The sequence below is a fragment of the Mustelus asterias genome, chromosome 4 (assembly GCF_964213995.1).
Source record: "Mustelus asterias chromosome 4, sMusAst1.hap1.1, whole genome shotgun sequence".
NCBI lineage: Eukaryota > Metazoa > Chordata > Chondrichthyes > Carcharhiniformes > Triakidae > Mustelus > Mustelus asterias.
Window position 1 is genome coordinate 19,618,451 of NC_135804.1, and position 21,134 is coordinate 19,639,584.

The window sequence follows — 21,134 nt, forward strand, 5'->3', positions numbered from 1 at the left end:
GTTGATTGGCCATGCTAAATTGACCCGAGTGTTAGGGGGATTAGCAGGGTAACGAGGGTTATGGGAATAGGGCCTGGGTGGGATTGTGGTTGGTGCAGACTCGATGGGCCAAATGACTTCCATCTGCACTGTAGGGATTCTATGATTCTCAGCCCAATCATTGTCGACTGCTTCATCAATGACCTTCCCTCGGTCATAAGGACAAGGTGTGGGAGTTTTCATTGACTTATCCAGATCCACTTATTACACTTCCAATAGCGAAACAGCCATTGCCAGCCTACAGCAAGACCTGGGAGATCTCCAGGCTGGGGCTGATAAGATGTCAGTAACATTTTCACCACAGATGTCAGTCCCAGCTCAATTACAGCACTGCCATAGAAGATCATTGGTCCAATCTTTACTCCAGCAACTGGATCACATAATCTGAGGGGCAGTGCAATACAGATAAAATTCTGCCTTCAGAGTGAGATGTTCAACCTAGTCTCTGACTCCTCTTATATGGGCATGAAGTTCCCACGGCACTATTGGAAGAATCTTGAATCCTAGTGCAGAATGAGGCCATTCTACCATCGCATCAGCACCGACCACAATCCTACCCAGGCCCTATCTCCAAAACCCCATGCATTTACCCTAGCTAGTTCCCCTGACACCAAGAGGCAATTTAGCATGGTCAATCCACCTAACATCTTTGGATCATGGGAGGAAATTGGAGCACCCGGAGGAAACCCACGCAGACACAGGGAGGACGTGCAAATTCCACACAGACAGTGACCCAGGCCAGGAATTGAACCCGTATCCCTGGTGCTGTGAGGCAGCAGTATAACCACTATGCCACCCTATTCTCTGCTGTTCGAAGAAGAGCAGAGAAGTTCTTCTAGTATTCTTGCCAACATTTAATCCTCATTATAAGTGTACCTCGTCAAATAATTCACTGTGGTTTGTGGCATAGTCATTTGCAAATTGTCTATCAGATTTCCAGTAGGAATTTAACTTCAAAAGAATGACATCAGTTGTGAAGCATTTGAAGCATCCTGAATATGTGAAAGTCTCTATATTATGAATTGTTTCTTCCTCTCTTTTAGATGCTAGATGATGACTATCTCAAAAAAGAAAAAAAATCATCTCTCCTCAACCTTCAACAAAACCGCCATTACCAAGTTTCGCACTGTCAATATTTCAGCTATCACTATTGACCAGAAGCTTAGCTGAACTAAACCGTATCAGTACAATGATTACAAGTAAAAAGCAAAGACTAGATACTCTTGTGACAAGTGGCTCATATCCTAACTCTTAAAAACCTGCCCACGACCTGCAAGGTTTATATTAGGAGGGCCATGGAATACTCACCACCCTCCTGGATGTGTCAAGCCACAAAACATGAAGCACAACACCATCAAGAACAGAGCAAGTTACTGGATTGACATCCCTATCACTCAGCTGAATGGCGACCTCCTCAATCAGTGACCTATTGTAGTACGCACACTCTTAAGGTTGCATTGCAGCAATTCAGGAATGTTACTGTGACTGCACCTCTGTGACCTATCTAGCACCAAGACAAGAGCAACGATGATGTAAGGTCATCACCGCCTCCGAGTTCCCCTCCAAGTCACACAGCAGACATTTTGTTATTGTTCCTTCTTTATTGCTGGATTAATATTCGCAAATTCCCTCCCTAACATCACTGTGGGAGCAATGTCATTGTGACTGCATTGGCTCAAGGACAAGGCCCATCAACTCCTTCCCAAGACAAACATGGATGGGTGATAAATATAGCCTCAACACAGCCCATGAGCAAGAAACAAATGTGCCTGGCAACATGGATGTCGAGAGACCAAAATTCCCTTCAGGGAAGGTAATGGCCTAGCGGTATCATCGTTGGACTATTAATCCAGACACTCAGCTAATGTTCTGGGGACCCGGGTTCAAACCCTGCCATGACAGATGGGGGACTTCAAATAAAACATATCTGGAATTAAAAATCTACTGATAGCCATGAAAACCTTGTCGAATGTTAGAAAACCCCGTCTGGTTCACTAATGTCCTTTAGGGAATGAAATTTGCCTCCCCTACCTGGTCTGGCCTACATGTGACTCCAGAGCCACAGCAATGTCGTTGACTCTCAAATTCCCTCAGGCAACCAGGCATGGGTAATAAATGCTGGGCAGCCAGCGACGCCCATGTCCCACAAATGAATAAAAAAATGGTGACCCTGACTAGCAGTGCTCTTCCCATAGTGCCAGGTTCTCATAAAGATATTGCGCTGATCTACAATAGACACTGAACCCAACTGGAGCCGACAGCAGGAGTTGTCCTTGGTTATGGCCAGCTAAGTACTTCAGAGATTGCTGGTACAGTTAGTGGCATAATGGAAAGTCCAGCTGTCAATTCTCCTGTGGGCTATCCTTGATCTTGTATTACTGGCTTTTCCGACATTACAACAATTACAACTTCAAAAGTGCTACACTGGTGGCTGGGACGTCCTGAGGTGATGAAAGGCAGTGCAAAAGTGCACCTCCCTTTTTCTTTCAACCATGTTTGCAATGAAATAATGAAACTGGAGCACCTCTAAGCTAAAGCCCTATCATTAATTTGAATTCAGGATGCTTCAATTCAGTGTGTTGTAACTCACCCAGTTCCCATCAAACTGGTAGCTTTACATGTCCTTGTTTCAACTTTACACATTCAGCCTGTCCTGCTTTGTAAATGCTTCTATTGATAACAGCTTTCTACTGAATTAGCAATAGTCTGTTATTACCCAGGGGGGACTGTTCCACGCAGTTAAGTTGCAGGAGAGATGAGGGGTGAGTGGTGGTGGAGGGCAGGGGGGGCGGGGGGTGGGGGGGGGGGGGGGGTGGGAGGGGGGGCGGGGGAGGAAATGGGTGGTATTGGTGGTATAGTGTGTGCCCTGCAGTTCTTTTCATCAGGGCAGCATTTATTAAACTGAAAATGTATGGAGGAACAGAAAGAAATACAGCAGTCTCGTCTTCCTGAGTCATACTTTTTTTAATTCATTTGTGGGATACGGGCGTCGCTGGCTGGCCAGCATTTATTGCCCATCCCTAGTTGCTCTGGGAGGGCAGTTGAGAGTCAACCACATTGCTGTGGCTCTGGAGTCACATGTAGGCCAGACCAGGTAAGGACGGCAGATTTCCTTCCCTAAAGGACATTAGTGAACCAGATGGGTTTTTCTGACAATCGACAATGGTTTCACAGTCATCAGTAGATTCTTAATTCCAGATATTTTCTTTTATTGAATTCAAATTCCACCATCTGCCGTGGTGGGATTCGAACCCAGGTTCCCAGAACAGCTGAATTTCTGGATTAATAGTCTTGCGATAATACCACTGGGCCATCGCCTCCCCGTCAGTGCCTCCAAGTTCAGTGTTAGACATTTTTATTTAGCTTCAGCGGAAGCGAGGATAATTTCACTGCGTTGGCGATGTACTTAACATTTGTACAACATGATTTCCATAAGGAAATAAAAGCAAGAGTTGCTATTCGTATACTTAAAGCACAGTGGGAGCTTTCAGTTAACATATTAAACAGCTGTTAACCAAATGCAAATGAATCCACCGCAATGCAGAGAGAATTTTCTCCTCTCTAAAGAACTGAAAGAAACGCAGAAGGGGCAAAGTGTTTTTTGTGGAGTTGCTTGGAAATGACAGGATTCCAGATCTTGAACCTCATTCTGTTGCATTGTTCAGCTTCCAGCATGGATGTTACTCCACAAACCACCTGCTGCTAGGCAGACACAACCCTCACGGCAAACATGTCATTGGGCGCATTGTTAAAATTAAAATGCTTGAATTTTTTTTCCACCCCCTTGCCTGTTTTTGGCACAGAGCCAACCTGGTTGACAGGCCAGAGTCTTGTTAGGCATGAAGCCTGCAGCACATGACCGCAGCAGAGAACAGCAGGTGGTTCTCGGAGGGGGGGGGGGGGGGGGTGGCAGGGGTGGTGTGATGTTAGAGGGGTGGGGTGGTGGGGGGGGTTAGTCCAGATTGTGAGCATCTAATGGTGGCAGCGGGTAGGGTAACGTTTGGTGATCCAATGTTTAAAGTTTATTTATTAGTGTCACAGTAAGCTTACATTAACCCTGTAATGAAGTTACCGTGAAAATCCCCGACTCGCCACACTCCGGCGCTTGTTCGGGTACACTGAGGGAGAATTTGACATGGTCAATGCACCTAACCAGCACGTCTTTTGGACTGCGAGAGGAAGATCTGATGGAGAGAGTCAGGGTAGAAGACAGATTGTGAGTCTGCGGGTGGTGGGTTGTTTTGCCAGATAACTTGTCGGGCCTGAAGGGAACACTCCATAAACAGGCCCATTTTGTAGTGCTGTAAACACACATCTCCAGCATTCAGACCTTCTCACCTCCTTTCACCTTCTGGGTTTCCCAAGGCTCAGGCAATGCAGCTGACATGAGAAAGAATGAATTAAAAATGAACAACTGTTAAAATGAAGGCAGGCAGGTTGATAATAACATTTGGATGATCAAACCACACAAGTGAATCGGTCACCTGCTCATAAGCTGCCTCCATTAAAATGGGAATTGGGTCATGGGGGAATGGTGTGTGGGGGGGTGGAGGGAGGGGGGGGGATGCTGTGTGGGGGGCTGGAGGGAGGGGGGATGGTGTGTGGGGGGCGGGGGGGGAGGGGGGAGGGAGGAACTTGGGCAGTTTGGTTTCTGGCTTCAAACCTTTTGAATTTTAACCTCTGACATAACCTTTAACCTCTGCCATAACTCATTTTTGTCCCCACAGAAACATATAGAATAGAATCCCCACGGTGCAGAAAAGGACATTTGGCCCATTGAGTCTGCACCGATTCTCTGAGAGCGTATGTTTCCCAGGCTCTTTCCCCCACCCGATCCCTGTAATCCCACACATTTACCAACCTACACATCTGGGGGACAATTTAGCATGGCCAATCCACTTGAACTGCACATCTGTGAACTGTGGGAGGAAACCAGAGCATCCGGAGGAAAACACACACAGACACGGGGAGAATGTACAAACTCCACACAGTGACCCAAGGCTGGAATTGAACCCAGGTCCCTGGAGCTGTAAGGCAGCAGTGCTAACCATTGCGCCAGGATGAAATTAATTTCTCTGAAATATATTAACAATATTTCAGAAAAATACCGCGAGTAATCAATAACAGAAAAAAAAGAGACATGCCGTTGAAGCTTCTCACCTTGCATTCATCAGGACAGATGCAAGAATGTCAAATTTCAAAGGGAACATCAATTTATACTGCATGAAAACAGGGTGCTGGTTGTTTGGCAAGTCCATTCCGATTGATTGAGGCATTGCTATAAAGAACACCAGGGAACTATTGACTCTGAGGCTTTTGTTTAATTCCATAAAAGCACAATGTCTGGACATATTCTTTTTGCCTGCAGAGGACACTGCAAATGAATATATTCAGTTTTGCGTGAGCATAAGTGAGCCAGAGTGCCAACACGTGATAATCTTAGATTGGTTGTTAGTGTAAATTCAGCTGTCCAATTGCAGAATCACATCTACGTCAGATATCAAGTTCTGAGCTTTTCAAGCACAGGCTAGTTGGGTACATCATAGGTATCCAATCTTTCGCAAATAGCCAAAGGAACGCACTGTTTGATAGAATCCACCAGTCATTGAGACATACGGCCTACATACCTGACATCACACCAGCATTGAAATTCATATACCACATTGCTCATTTGTGTAGTCGGTTTGACAGCAGCATCCTGTTAGTGGAAAATACCACTCATGTTGCTACTGCATAATGGCAGCATGAAACAGCTAGCTTCACAGTTGCTCAAACTCCTGAGATATCTTACTCTTCCAGGATAATTGGAGGTAGATGGGCACATTACAGATATGAAAATGGTGGCCTTAGGCCAATTCATGAGTATGTGTAACATACAGCCAGCAATGATCTGAGCAGGGTAGCTATTATTCTGCAAGATAGCTTGAATGCGTCCTATTTCAATGTCAAGCTTGCACAATGAGCAAATGGCTCAGGTCTTACGTACAAGACTCATGAGGAGGTAAATCTTGTATAGCATGTGAAACTGTAGGAATCCCAAAACATATTAATCAGGAGTCATAGAGTTATAAAATCCCTATCGTGCCGAAGGAGGTCATTCGGCCCATCGTGTCTGCACTGACTCTTTGACAGAGCATCTTACCCAGGCCCTCTATCCCTGTAACCCCATCTATTTACTCGGCTAATCCTCCTAACCTACACATCTTGGGATAGTAAGGGGCAAATTAGCTTGGCCAATCCAACTAACCTGCACATCTTTGGACTGTGGGAGGAAACCGGAGCACCTGGAGGAAGACACGGGGAGAACATGCAAACTCTACAGAGACAGTGTCCCAAGGCCAGAATAGAACTCAGGTCCATGGCGCTGTGAGGCATCAATGCTAACCATTGTGCAACTGTGCCGCCCATATTAACCAATGAGGTCGGTTTGTGGTAGACAGTAAAATAATCCATTAGTGAATTTCTCAACAAACACATCAAGAAATGGGGGCTTGGTAGACTTCTCCATTTCAAAGGTGAAACTGAGTGCCGACGAGAGGGTGTTAAGAGCATAATATCTAATATTAGAAGTGATCTGTGATTGGAGAGCATTAGCTGAGCAACCCTGAGTATGCTAAGAGTTACACTAACAACCGATTTAGATTATCAGTTTTGCTGCAATGTGGCTCATCTACACTTACCAGAAGCTACATATATTCATATGCAGGGGCAGGTCCTCTGCAGGCAAGAGGAACACGTCCAGGGATTGCACTTTTTAAAAATTAAACAAAGGCCTGGGGAGACAACAGTTCCCTGGTACATTCTCCATGGCAACACCTTAACCCATCAGAGTCAATTTGCCAACCTTTTCTCATGCAGTTTAAGCTGTTGATCCCTTTGAAATTTGGCATTTTTGTGTCGGTCCCGAAATGTGAACAACACAAAACTTCAATAATATGTCTCTTTCTTCAACAATACTCAAGTTCTGTACTGTACTTCTAATAACAGAAGCTTGCATTAAGATAGACCACAAAATCAAATTTTTAAAAAGCCAATGCTTCTTTAAGAGTTCTATTGCTCATGTAGGGTTATTCGTAATGAGTCAACTGAATCCTGGGATCAGCTCATGAAAAATTCACACTCCACTTCATTTTCACATTTTATCGTATCTCAGAATCACAGAATTGTTATGGCACCAAAGGAGGCCATTTGGCCCATCGTGCTTGCACTGGCTGTCCAAATGAGCATCATGACTTAGTCTTATGGACCTATTTATTCCTGTCTGCTAACCAATTCTGAATCCATGCCAATGTATTATCCCAAATCTCATTTGCTTTAATTTTGCACACTAACCGCTTATGTGGGAGTTTATTGAAAAACTTTCTGAAAATCCAAATAGACCACATCCACTGGTTCACCTTTATCTGTTGTGTTAGGTACACCTTCAAAAGACTCCAGTAGGGTTTGCCAAACATGATTTTCCTTTCACATATCCATGTTGACTTTGTCTAACACTGTTGATATTTCTGAAGTGTCCTGTCACATCCTTTATTGGCACGGTAGCACAGTGGTCAGAGCGCCAGGGACCCAGGTTCAATTCCCGGCTTGGGGCGCTGTCTGTGTGGAGTTTGCATGTTCTCCCCAAGTCTGCATGGATTTCCTCCAAGTGCTCCGGTTTCCTCCCACATTCTGAAAGACGTGCTGGTTAGGTGTATTGACCCAAACAGGCGCCGGACTGTGGCGACTAGGGGAAGTTCACAGTAACTTCATTGCAGTGTTAATGTAAGCCTTACTTGCGAGTAATAAATAAACTTTATCCTAGAATCCCTACAGTGCAGGAGGCCATTCAGTCCATTGAATCTGCACCGATAACAATCCCACCCAGGCCCTATCCTTATAACCCCATGTAACCCCCCTGACACTAAGGGCCAATTCCACCCAGATCTGTTCCCCATAACCCCAAGTATTCACTCCGCTAATCCCCCCTAACCTACACATCTTGGGACACTAAGGGGCAATTTAGCATGGCCAATCCACCTAACCTGCCCATCTTTGGAGTGTGGGAGGAAACTGGAGCACCTGGAGGAAACTCACGCAGACACAGGGAGAATGTGCAAACTCCACGCAGTCATCCGAGGCCGGAATTGAACCCGGGTCCCTGGTGCTGTGAGGCAGCAGTGCTAACCACTGTGCCACCGTGTCAGGGTATAATATAATAAATTTATTATACACTCAAGCATTTTCTGAATGAAGTTATGGCTTACATTCTTGAGACCACTCAAAAACACAGCAAGGTCAAAACCTGCCAGAAAAATCACACTTGGTGCAAAGTGACGTACATCTGGCTGTACTGCTGTTTGCCAGAATTGTCGGTCCTCCGGTGCCTGTTGTTTCACAACAGCAACTCTCGAGGCAAAAGCACTTCTGTAGAACTCATTCTTATTCTTCTTTCCAGCTTTTGGATTTTCTAATGTCAGACAGACCATTAACCCATCGAAAAGAACGAGCGAGCAATCTAACAAGTTTATGCCTCAGCTTCTGTTCAATCAGCCTGAGAGACTTCACTACTGATTTCTTTCTCCTCAGAACATACTCCTCTCACATGCAGAAAGCTCCATTTGACATCCTCATGGACAGAGTGACTGATAACAAGAACTTTCCAGGAGAGTTGCCAGTTCATTTTTCTCCCCTCCGCAATATATTCATCACTGCTACAAGATGGATGGTACCATAATGAGGCTCTGTATGCTGTGAACTATTAAGCATTGTGTCATATTAATGCATTTTGAATTAACAAAGTTTAAGCAAGTTTAAATATCAGTGTGTGTAAGGACAGATGAGATAAATAGATGATTGCAATTGATTCCATTCACTCAAAGTTAGAAATGGGCAAAGTAGGTGTAAAAATGCATGTCAGTTTGTTTATTGCGTGGCTTATGGTTATTACCTTCAGAATGCTGCTACGATTGTCTCCTCCTCTCGCAATCTGAACTTCGGCAGAGTCTTGCGCATGAACAGACGTGGCTTGGATGAGGAATCCTGGCATGGTGGCCTCCATACCTTTTGCAGCAAATACAGAACCATCTGCTTCAACCCGCAAGTCTGGGTTGGAAATTGCAAACTCCAGTCCTTCATTCCCACTGCAGTCGTCAAAGTGTACTGGAAGGACACAAAGAAAAATGGCAATTAAGATACAGACTTCAGCGACAGCTTTCATTATTCCAGAAGCAGGCCTTTGTCGTTTCTCATGCTCCAAGGAACAACCTCCAGCAGTGTAAGTGTAGATCTCTGCAGCCATTCATCTTATGAAATGATAAGAAAACTGTCATTCCATTAGCAGTGTATTGCCTCTGTGGTTGCCAATGTCTGACTTGCATCATAAAGTTGGGTGACAACACCAATGGAAAGTTTAACACATTGCAAATTTAATATAGTTTTAAAAGAAACAGCTTTTTTTTCCCTTTGCTCCACTGGAAGACTTTTCTGCAGAGCTACCAGCAATGAAGCATGATGAAGTCAACGTATACAACGTTATCCAGAGAATACCTTATAAGTTCTAACTTATTCAACGTTATATATGCTTCCATAATCTATGCACAAATTTTTAAATATTCATGATTTCTTTAAGGAAATCACAAATGTAATCCAGTCTCATTCTTCAACATTAGTCTTTTTTTTAAATCACAAGTAGGCTTTTTATTAATTAGTCACTTACATTAAGTTACTGTGAAAATCCCCTAGTCGCCACACTCGGGTACACGGAGGGAGAATTTAGAAAGGCCAATGCACGTAACCAGTACGTCTTTCGGACTGTGGGAGGAAACCGGAGCACCCGGAGGAAATCCATGCAGACACGGGGAGAAAGGGCAGACTCCGCACAGACAGTGACTCAAGCCGGGCATCGAATCCGGGTCCCTGGGGCTGTGAGGCAGCAGTGCTGACCACTGTGCCACCGTGATTTTATTACAATCAACCAACAATCAGTTTGAGGGTAAATTTATTTAGGACACAAATTCTATGTTAATGCTTAGTTTCTAAGTTCATACAACATTTCCAATACAATGAGCGATAAAATTGGCTGCTTGCACGGTTAACATGGCACTTGAATTTTATGTTCCAAAAACTAATAAGCTGGGAAAACGTATACCTCACCATAGCCTTATTTGCAATGTTGAGTGTGTCTTTCAGCAATCCGTAGTTAACACCACTCAGGTGTGAATCAAATGAATTCAAGCAAACCAGAGCTGTGATGACAAAATCAAGTAAAGGCACTGATACCATCTCAATATGGTTCTAATGCATGGTTTGCAGCGTAATTTACATTTCTCTGAAATCCATTCCAGAAAACTACGAAGCCCACTTTGAACTAGGTTTTATTCCTCCTGCCCTACTGCAAAAAAAGGCTGGAAGAGAATTTGATGACAACTCAATCTGTCCAATCTAATGTCGTTAAGAATGGTTCATTCCTTAGCCTCCAGCTCACTGTAATTCACTGATCTCAAGATACATTGCATCAGAATCCTGACACAGTTCCGGGACAAGTCGGTAAAATTGTTGAAAACTGGGGGAGCACACCATGTATTTTCAAAAAAAGATGAGAAATTATTTTGATATGATAAGCTGATGGTACGTTAGTATGTTAACGTTTTAAATAGAGACGCTTCCTCAATAATAATAGTGAAATGTTAATTATCTTTGCTTTCTTAAACCTCATATAAACATCGAGAGAATCATAGAATCCCTACAGTGCAGAAGGAGGCCATTCGGCCCATCAAGCCTGCACCAACAACAATCCCATCCAGGCCCTATCCCCGTAACCCCATGTATTTACCCTGATAAATCCCCCAGACACTAAGGGGCAATTTAGCATGGCCAAATCAAGCTAATCTGCACATCTTTCGGACTGTGGGAGGAAACTGGAGCACCCGGAGGAAACCCACATAACACTGGGAGAATGTGCAAAAATCAGCAAAAGAAAGAGATAGAAAGGGTTACATGAGAGCAAGAAAGTTAATTTGATACTAAGCGTCAACCAAGCAAACAGAAACAAACCTAACTATTCGGAAATCAGAGTTGATAAATTGGAATGCCTGGCAGTTATTAGATGGAGATGCCGGCTTTGGACTGGGGTGGACACAGCAAGTAGTCTCACAACACCAGGTTAAAGTCCAACAGGTTTATTTGGAATCGCGAGCTTTCAGAGCGCTGCTCCTTCATCAGGCGAGTCATCTTAACCTGGTATTAATAAACTCATCAGATGATGTACAGGAAATGGAAGTCATAGCACTGTGAGAGTTGGTTACCCACAGAAGTTAACATAATCTGTTATTCAGAAATATCTCAGACCAGGAGCCAAGTAAATAACTTTGAATAGGGACAAACCCAGTACAATTGAGGAGTAACTAAAGCAAATAAATGAGCAGACATTGTTCAACAAGACTTCAGGGAGAATGGAACACGTTTGAGGATAAAATGCTGAGTGCGCAGAATAATCAATGTCAAAAATCAACAAGTGCCGATTGTTCAAGTGTGACCCAAAATGGATTAACAAGCAAGTGGAGGGAGAAAAATCCATGAGAAAGTGCAAGAGGCTTGCTGGGATGAATGTAAAAAAATGCAGGAATATTTTAAAAGGGATATAAAGAGACTTTGAAAAAAAGCTGAAGCACCACCAGCCAAACAAAACTTTAACAAAAACATGCAATATTTTACCAGAAGTCATTTAAAGAAGAAATTAAAATTCTAAAAGGTGAAGACAGTAGCAGAAAGATAAGAACAAGGACAAAATGGTTAAATGATCTGAATGATTATTTTTCTCCAAGTGTTCACAGGATCGACCATGAACAGTTTGCCTTCCAAAACAGCGATAACCAGAATCAAATCAATGAGTTAGTTATATAAGAGATGGAATTCAGAGTCAGATTAAAAGACCTCAGATCAAACAAGCACAAGTGACATGTGCTATTTATTCCAGAGTACAGAATGAAACAAGGGGGAAGATTGATAGTTTACGAACAATCATTATGAAAGAGGCAGTAAGGAATTTAAAGAGCATCGGGGGGCAGATTCTTCAGAAGCCAAAGACATTTTGAAGTTTATAAGGTTAAGAGTATAATGAAACATAAGTAAAGATGATGAAGCGTATTGCAAATGTTAGCTTAATAACTTACATTTCATTGACAATATTACCATAACATGTGAATAGTGGTAGTTAAGATTGCATGAGAGGATTGAAGACCAGATGATGACCAAAAACAGATCATAACTATGGATGACAAATTGTAGGTGTTTGCAGTGGCAAGGTATCCCAGAACTGCCAATGTCACAGCAGGCAACCTCTTCCAAATATCAAAGGTACATAGTTAATTCTCATTTCACAACATGATAGCTGAAATGCTCAACCTTAATGATACTGTTGGCCTACAACAATGAAAGAGAGGATCCAGGGCACAGCAGGGCACCACAGGTGACGCTTTCAGCTGCCTTGCCCACACTCGGATTTACCCAGTATTCTCCTGCCTTGTACACTTCAGGGCAACACACCTCAATGCTCCATGCATTCCTCTCTGTCCAGGAATCTCACATAGCCAGCTGAATAGCCAACATTCACTCTCGCCCTCATCCTAATACCCCCTCACACCCATGCTGCACAGCAATCTACCACAAATGCTGCCCTTTCCCCTTCATCAAACTTCATAACCACTCACAGCTATCAGCGTTCCCTCCTAACAGGAGAAGTAACCATATAACCTTGAGTAGGGATGAAGAGCAGGGCTTGTGGAAGGGAGGGTGGTTGCCTTCCTGTGATGGCACGCTGCCCACCATTGCAAATGGGCACCCACCTGTCCAACTGGGAAGGCGGACTTGGGCCAGGAACCTGCAGATGTCAGCAGCAACCTGTCATGGGGCAGCACGGTAGCACAGTGGTTACAGTTTGAGGTACAAGTGTGCAGGCATGGCGAGAGAGCTGACCCTCGGTTTGTCTACCCTTTAATGGGAATGCGAGAGGGAGGCCTCACCTACTTCCGGCCGGATCTGTGTCTCCTTCCCCTGCTCTGCGAAGAGGTATACAACTGAGCAGAAAGCTTGTGCTGCTGCTGAGGTTGCTCGTGCTGCTATTGGCAGTGATCTTGATCCTCGGCACAGGGGAAAGGAAGGTAGAGCTGTATAAGCTGCTCCCATGCTGTGGTGAAGCCTGGCAGCAGGGAAATGCAACTGCAGGTATCTGGAGTTCTCAACAGGTGGAGGTGCCTTTCAAGAAGTCTCAATCACCTGTCATGCTGTGAGAGCACACTTTGAGAGAGGCAGTGCTTTGAACAGCAGTCTGGCAGTGCTAATGCTGGAGCTCTTCAGCGTAACTGATCAAAGTCTTGCCAGCTTGTCAGTTTCACTGGTCTCCCCTGTGTACTCTCCTCAGTGACCACGGTGAGTTTCTGACAGCCTGAGAAACCGCTTCCGTGGCTGTGGAAAGCTAGATTCAGGCTTAAAGCAGCTGAGCCTGACCAGCCTCAACAACCTCTTCCTTACCCGATAAATGCAAAGATACCTCCCCACTTGCTTTCAATGCCACACCGGGGGAGAGCTGGAAGAGGATGGGATAAGAACATAAGAAATAGGAGCAGGAGTAGGCCATCTAGCCCCTCGAGCCTGCCCCGCCATTCAATAAGATCATGGCTGATCTGAAGTGGATCAGTTCCACTTACCCGCCTGATCCCTATAACCCCTAATTCCCTTACCGATCAGGAATCCATCTATCCGTGATTTAAACATATTCAACGAGGTAGCCTCCACCACTTCAGTGGGGAGAGGATTCCAGAGATTTACCACCCTCTGAGAGAAGAAGTTCCTCCTCAACTCTGTCCTAAACTGACCCCCCTTTATTTTGAGGCTGTGCCCTCTAGTTCTAGTTTCCTTTCTAAGCTAAACTAACATCAACTAAAGGACTCTCCCACGCAGCTCACACCAAGCCCACCTGCAACAGCCTGGAAAATTCTGTTCATTGTGTTACACACTTAATTTATGATGATTTAAACTCTTGATCATAATTATTCTTTTGTCGTAATCTTTTATACCTAATCGTGTGATTGGGAGTTTGAATCACCTGAACCTCGCACTATTGGCATCACGAGAGTTTGGCATTCATTTCGACCAATACCCACCCACAACTAACACTTGCAGAGAGCTGATGAGTCAACGGTAACTCATTACTACTATTTACAGGGGAGGCAGTGGCATAGTGGTTTTGTCGCTGGACTAATAATCTGGAGACCCAGCGTAAAGCTCTGGGGACCTGGGTTCAAGTCTTGCCAAGGCAGATGGTAAAACTTGAATTCAATTTTTAAAAATCTGGAATTAAATGTCTAATAATGGCCATTAAACCATTGTCGATTGTTGCAAAAACCCATCCGGTTCATTAATGTCCTCTCGGGAAGGAAATCTGCCGTCCATACCTGGTCTGGCCTACATGGGACTCCAGAGCCACAGCAATATGGTTGACTATGAAATGGTCTAGCAAGCCACTCAGTTCAAGAGCAATTAGGGATGGGCAATAAATTCTGGCTCAGTCAGCGATGCGCACACCCCCAGAATGAATAACAGAAAGATTACTAATACCTACCAGCACCTGCAGTCTCACCGTATCTTTTCATAATGATTACTTTTTATTTTAAGTAGAAGCTTCCCTTTAAAGGTGCATGTATACCACAACAGTTTTCAGTTGGCAATGGAGGGAAAGTTGCAGTATGAATCAGGAGTAAGGATGCAGTTTAACTCTGAAAGAGGCAATCCACAAAACACCTGCAGTAACTTGACAAGGCTTCTTTGACAACTTCTCCTAAACCCAAAGCCTCTGCTACCTAGAAGAGCAATGCCAGCTGGGGAATGCTACCATCTGCAAGTTCCTCTCCACATCACACACCAGCTTGACTTGGAAAAGAATGAATGTTCCTTCACCGGCGCTGGTTCAAAATCCTGGAACTCCATCCCTGACAAAGCACTGTGAGAGTACCTCCACCACATGGACTGCGCCACCTCAAGGAGGCCATTCACCATTGCCTTTCATCAGCGATGGGCATAAAACGCTGACCTTCCAAGTGACACTCATGTCCATTAATGAATAAATTATGACCAAAGCTAAAGTTTATTATTTATTTATTAGTCACTAATAGGCTGACATTAACACCACAATGAAGTTCCTGTAAAAATCCCCTCGTCGCCACACTCCGATGCCTGTTTGGGTACAACGAGGGAGAATTTAGCATGGCCAATGCACCTAACCAGCATGTCTTTTGGACTGTGGGAGGGAACCGGAGCACCCGGAGGAAACCCACGCAGACAAAGGGAGAACGTACAGACTCCGCACCGACAGTGACCCAAGCCGGGAATCGAACCCAGGTCCCTGGAGCTGTGAGGTAGCAGTGCTAACCACTGTGCCACCGTGCTATCTGGTAATTTAATATTGCCATCACATGGACAATAAAAGTGCTCAGGAAATAACTTGGACCTCCAGCACTGATTTTGAATATATCTGAATTAATTGAAATGCTTAGCTTCTGCTGCTTGCACTCTTTCAACATTCAAATATTTAGTAGCAGAGCTCCGTCCGTTCTTGGTAGAGAGAAGAGTTGCAGTTTCAGTTAAGCAGTACAAACACGATACTGCCTAGTTATAATCAATACTTTAACTAGCAGTCTGTGACTCTTAACCACAGAAGTAGGCATTCGTGTAAGTAATCTACTGAGCACCGATTTATAAGGTGGAGTGTTGGTCAGTGATCATAAAATAACCAGCAGAACCCTCGTAGCAGATAGACACAAATGAAAATGAATTTTGAGAGATAATCAATTCACGCATGACAAATGGAAATGAACTGAAATGAACTGAAATCTTTTGTCTCCTAGTACGGAATGTACAAATCAGCATCAAGCTGGCTTTGAAATTTCACACACGCTTTTGCTTCGCGAGATATTTCTGTTACTATAATGTTGGCTAAAGTACATGTGTCACAACATATTATTTGTCATTTTGAAACAGCTTCCTTTATGTGTGAGACATTGCTGTATTACAGAAGAGAATACCAACGTTTATTAGAGATTTACACTGTGTGCTATTATCAAGTGTATTGCTGATATTGTCCAAAATGCTCTCGAGATTGAAAGCATCTGCTTTGATTTAGTATGAGAGCATGTTTATAACTTTCCTTCACTTTCCATTTGCGCAGCGAGAGGGTACAGTTTATAGAGCGACAAAAAAAATCCAAGAGATAATACGACAGTTATTCAGACAATTCTAAATTACGAATATGTCACAAGAATCGGCTTGACCTTCCTATGAACCAACGGAATTTACATGAGTCTAGCTCTCTGAAATATATTTGACACTGTATTTGATGGGCAGCACGGTGGCACAGTGGTTAGCACTGCCGCCTTACAGCGCCAGAGACCCAGGTTCGATTCCCGGCTTGGGTCACTGTCTGTGCGGAGTCTGCACATTCTCCCCGTATCTGCGTGGGTTTCCTCCGGGTGCTCCAGTTTCCTCCCACAAGTCCGAAAGAAGTGCTGGTTAGGTGCATTGGCTGTGCTAAATTCTCCCTCAATGTACCTGAACAGGTGCTGGAGTGTGGCGACAAAGGAATTTTCACAGTAACTTCATTGCAGTGTTAAAGTAAGACTACTTGTAATACTAATAAATAAATTTTTAACATCTACAAATATGTCCTCAACTACCCTGCTCCTCCACCCACTACCCCCTCCCCACACAGACATTGCCATTGTCCCCATGAATTTCAAAACAATCTTTGGATTTAGAAGGGCTTAGGGCAGGAGCAGTTTGTGTTTGTACCATTTATAAGACTGAAGAACAGCTTCAATGCAGCATGAAAAGTTCATCAGAACAATTGAGTGCTCTTATATACTAATGAAGCAGTGATGGAAATGTCAAAGGAACATAAAGAACACCACCCTGTTCCAAAAAAAGCACGAGGGATAAATGGGCAATTTTTGGATTTGGATTCATGTCCAAATCTATGAAATTTGTAGAGATCCAAGCAGAGGTCCAAAACTGGATGAAGATCATTGTAGCCCAATGGAGAAGAAGTGCAGGCATTTATAAGTAGAGTGTCAATGATGTTGAACATCCAGAGACAGTTGTGAAACCAGCAAGGAGGTATTTCACGCTCAAAACAGCTGTACTATCAGATAGAGGTGAGTCCACCAAGGTTAGGTTTGATCTGAAGGGTGATCAGATCTTGCCATATGTCCAAGCATCTCTTGGAAATTTGACATTCTATGAAATTAAATCACTGCTGGTTGGTTTAATGAAACCAAGGCTGATGCAGGATTGAGGTTACATCACACTGATAAGTTTAGTAAATTGCATTTCTTATTTTATTTTCAGAGACTTCAGAACAAAGTAGCAACGCATCATCCAATGTTCTCCATTTCAACTCCTTGCGAAAATTGAGCTAGCGAGCTGCAACAGTATTATACTTTGTCTTTATAAATGTATTTACAATTCAATTTCTTCCAGCAAATCTTACCCCAGAGTGTAATGTGCTTCAGAACATAGAACTCTGATTTTGAATAAACTTAGTTCAATGCCTCTCAATCTAGGTTACAAGCCATACGTTCTATCCATATCCAAGAACTGACTCTCCTTTACATCTGTAATAAAGCGTGACACTCTTTTTATGTACTAATTTTCATGGATATTATACTGCCAACCTCCACCCTTACTCCACCCCCCATTGTGATTTTGTGCACTTGTATGAATCACTGGGGATAATGTAGCAACAAAACGGTTATGATTTGAAAATAATACTCTGCAGCTGATCTATCCAAGCGACTATTCGAGTGTCGCAACAGGTTGCTCTTCATGTCACTGTTGAAGCAGGTAGAGGATTGGGAATATTATAAGACCTTTTTTCCCCCCCAAAAGTATTTTTGTTTTGTGTGTGTCTATCTCTCTAAGATAGCGCAGCATATGTGGGCCACCTGACTTGGAACAAAAGGAACAGAATGAGTGATCACACCAAAGGGTGGAGTCCTCTCTCAGGCATAATCACCAAGCAGCCACGTAGCAGACATGTTAAGAACTGGAGCTACTGCTCCAGGGTAGCCAAGGGCTGCAAACGCCTGTACCAAGTTTCTCTTATCAATAAATACCTTTTGTTCGAAACAAAGGCTCAAAACTCTTGACGATGCTAGAAAGCCACAGCATAACAACTTTAAATTGCAATTCCTTGAGTTAATGCTGTATAGCAATTCTGAGCACTGCTGAAACTGTCAGCCACAGTTCGAGTATGCTTCTTTCAGGCTTCAGTTGGACAACCAACAGCAAGCAACTTAATGAAATGACCACAGCTGATAAAGGGAAAAGAGTGGTGGGAGCAGACTGGCCTGTCACACCATGCAGCAAATAACCATTTTATCAACCGCTTCCCGAGTGCTGGCGATCACAGCAATCATACAGCATGAGACTAAATGGAGGCAACAGGTCATGAAGGGAACAAAAACAGGAAAAATATCCATCAAAGCTGTATTAAAACCTTTGTTTGTAATATGCAATTACGTGAACTGGTAAGAATTGAGGTGCTCTTCCAATCAGCCACGGTCAGTTCGATCTTTCTGATGCTGTACCGAATACGGAGGTGAAATGTCACATGCAGTAAAATCGAAGAGCTTTGTTCCAAGTTAATGATTTTTGTAAGTTTTGACAGGACAGAATGTGGGAATCTTTTATGTTTGTGATAATTACTGTACCATAATTGTGAGACTCAAGGGGCATTGTCATTTAGAAACATGTATTACAATAAGGCTGAGGAGATGGGAGGAAATTATAGAAAACTTTCAATGAGGCACAATATAGAAAATCTAACATTTTAAGCCTGTGATATAAGGTAACAATAGCATTTTCTGAAAGAAACTGTTCCATTTCAAATTTTCAAGACCTTCAGTTGCCCTGTAATATTGTAATTCTCAGAACTAATAAACATTCAGCAGCCCATTGAAAGATTACTCTTTGACCCGCTAAAATCAAGACAGTAAAATAATGAAAAAAAATAGCTAATGTGCTACCTTTGCAGGGAATATGCATAACCATTATAGCAAAATGAACATATTCATATTTAATGTAAGGGAGTTTTTGCTGCGCTTTGTATGAGCATCCAAGTGACAAAGGATTCAGAAGTGTGGACCAAAGGTACGACCAAGTTAATCACTTGTGAAGAGTTTTTTTTTGAAGAGGTAAAGAGCAAAGTTTAAGTTTAAAGTTTTAAGTTCATTTAGTAATGTCACAAGTCGGCTTACATTAACACCGCAATGAACCTACTGTAAAAATCCCCTAGTCGCCACACTCCGGTGCCTGTTCAGGTACACGGAAGGAGAATTTAGCATGGCTAATGCATCGAACCAGCATGTCTTTCAGACTGAGAGGGGAAACCAGAGCACCCAGAGGAAACCCACGCAGACACGGGGAGAAGATGCAGACTCCGCGCAGACAGCGACCCAAGCCGGGAATCGAACCCGGGTCCCTGGCGCGGTGAGGCAGCAGTGCTAACGACTGCGCCAACAGAAGAAAAAATGCTCAGGGATGATGTTGAAGCGGGTAGGGCCAAAACAGTGATAATTTTGGCACTGAGGGCACTGGAAGGAAGAGATTCCATGGGCTAAAAGATGCTGTAGAATTCAGGAGAGCTGAATACATTAAAGATTCATATAAAAGGCAATTTTTTTGTATCTTGTACTTTGAGAGATAAGGATTTGATTTTGATTTGATTTATTATTGCCACATGTATTAGTATACAGTGAAAAATATTGTTTCTTGCGCGCTATACAGACAAAGCATACCGTTCACAGAGAAGGAAAGGAGAGTGCAGAATGTAGTGTTACAGTCATAGCTAAGGTGTAAAGAAAGATCAACTTAATGTGAGGTAGGTCCATTCAAAAGTCTGATGGCAGCAGGGAAGAAGCTGTTCGTGAGTCGGTTGGTATGTGACCTCAGACTTTTGTATCTTTTTCCCAACCGAAGAAGGTGGAAGAGAGAATGTCCAGTATGCGTGGAGTCCATAATTATGCTGGCTGCTTTGCCGAGGCAGCGGGAAGTGTAGACAGAATCAAAGGATGGGTGGCTGGTTTCCGTGATGGATTGGGCTATATTCATGACCTTTTGTAATTTCTTGCGGTCTTGAGCAGAGCAGGAGCCATACCAAGCTGTGATACAACCAGGAAGAATGCTTTCTATGGTGCATCTGTAAAAGTTGGTGAGAGTCGTAGCTGACATGCCAAATTCCCTAAGTCTTCTGAGAAAGTAGCGGCATTGGTGGGCTTTCTAACTGTAGTGTCAGCATGGGGGTACCAGGACAGGTTGTTGATGATCTAGACACCTAAAAACCTGAAGCTTCTGGCCATTTCTACTTTTTCCCCATTGATGTAGACAGGGGCATGTTCTCCACTGTGCCAGTGTAGATTAGCAAGGGTGCATAGACTTTGTACAGGTCAAAATGTAGATGGTAACGTTTTAGACAAATTGGCATTCATATTGAGTTTGTGAGAGGCAGGTAAGGAAAGAATCCAAGAAGCTAGGCTTTGAGATAACAAGGTGATCTTTACCGCCTCCCGAAGATACACAAGGCAAACACACCCAGCCGTCCCATCGTATCGGGCAATGGGACCCTATGCAAGAATCTCTCCGGCTACGTCGAGGGCATCCTGAAACCCATTGTGCAAAGAACCCCCAGCTTTTGTCACGACACTACGGACTTTCTACAGAAACTCAGCACACATGGAGCAGTTGAACCAGGAGCACTCCTCATCACAATGGATGTCTCGGCACTCTACACCAGCATCCCCCACGACGATGGCATTGCTGCAACTGCCTCAGTACTCAACGCCGACAACTGCCAATCTCCAGATGCAATTTTACAATTCATCCGCTTCATCCTGGACCACAATGTCTTTACCTTCAACAACCAGTTCTTCATCCAGACACATGGAACAGCCATGAGGACCAATTTGCACCTCAATATGCCAACATCTTCATGCACAGGTTCGAACAAGATCTTTTCACCCCACAGGACCTTCAACCGATGCTATACACTAGATACATCAATGACATTTTCT

General features: G+C 43.6%; 1 protein-coding gene across 2 annotated transcripts in view; it reads right to left on the bottom strand.

Moving 5' to 3' along the window:
* Positions 1–21,134, bottom strand: part of cdh13 (cadherin 13, H-cadherin (heart)) — a 1,022,665-nt gene that overhangs the window by 712,408 nt on the left and 289,123 nt on the right. For both annotated transcript variants that reach the window (XM_078210633.1, XM_078210635.1), the window contains exon 3: positions 8,966–9,177. In XM_078210633.1, coding sequence (XP_078066759.1) covers positions 8,966–9,177 — 212 coding nt within the window. The remainder of the gene's footprint in view (positions 1–8,965; positions 9,178–21,134) is intronic.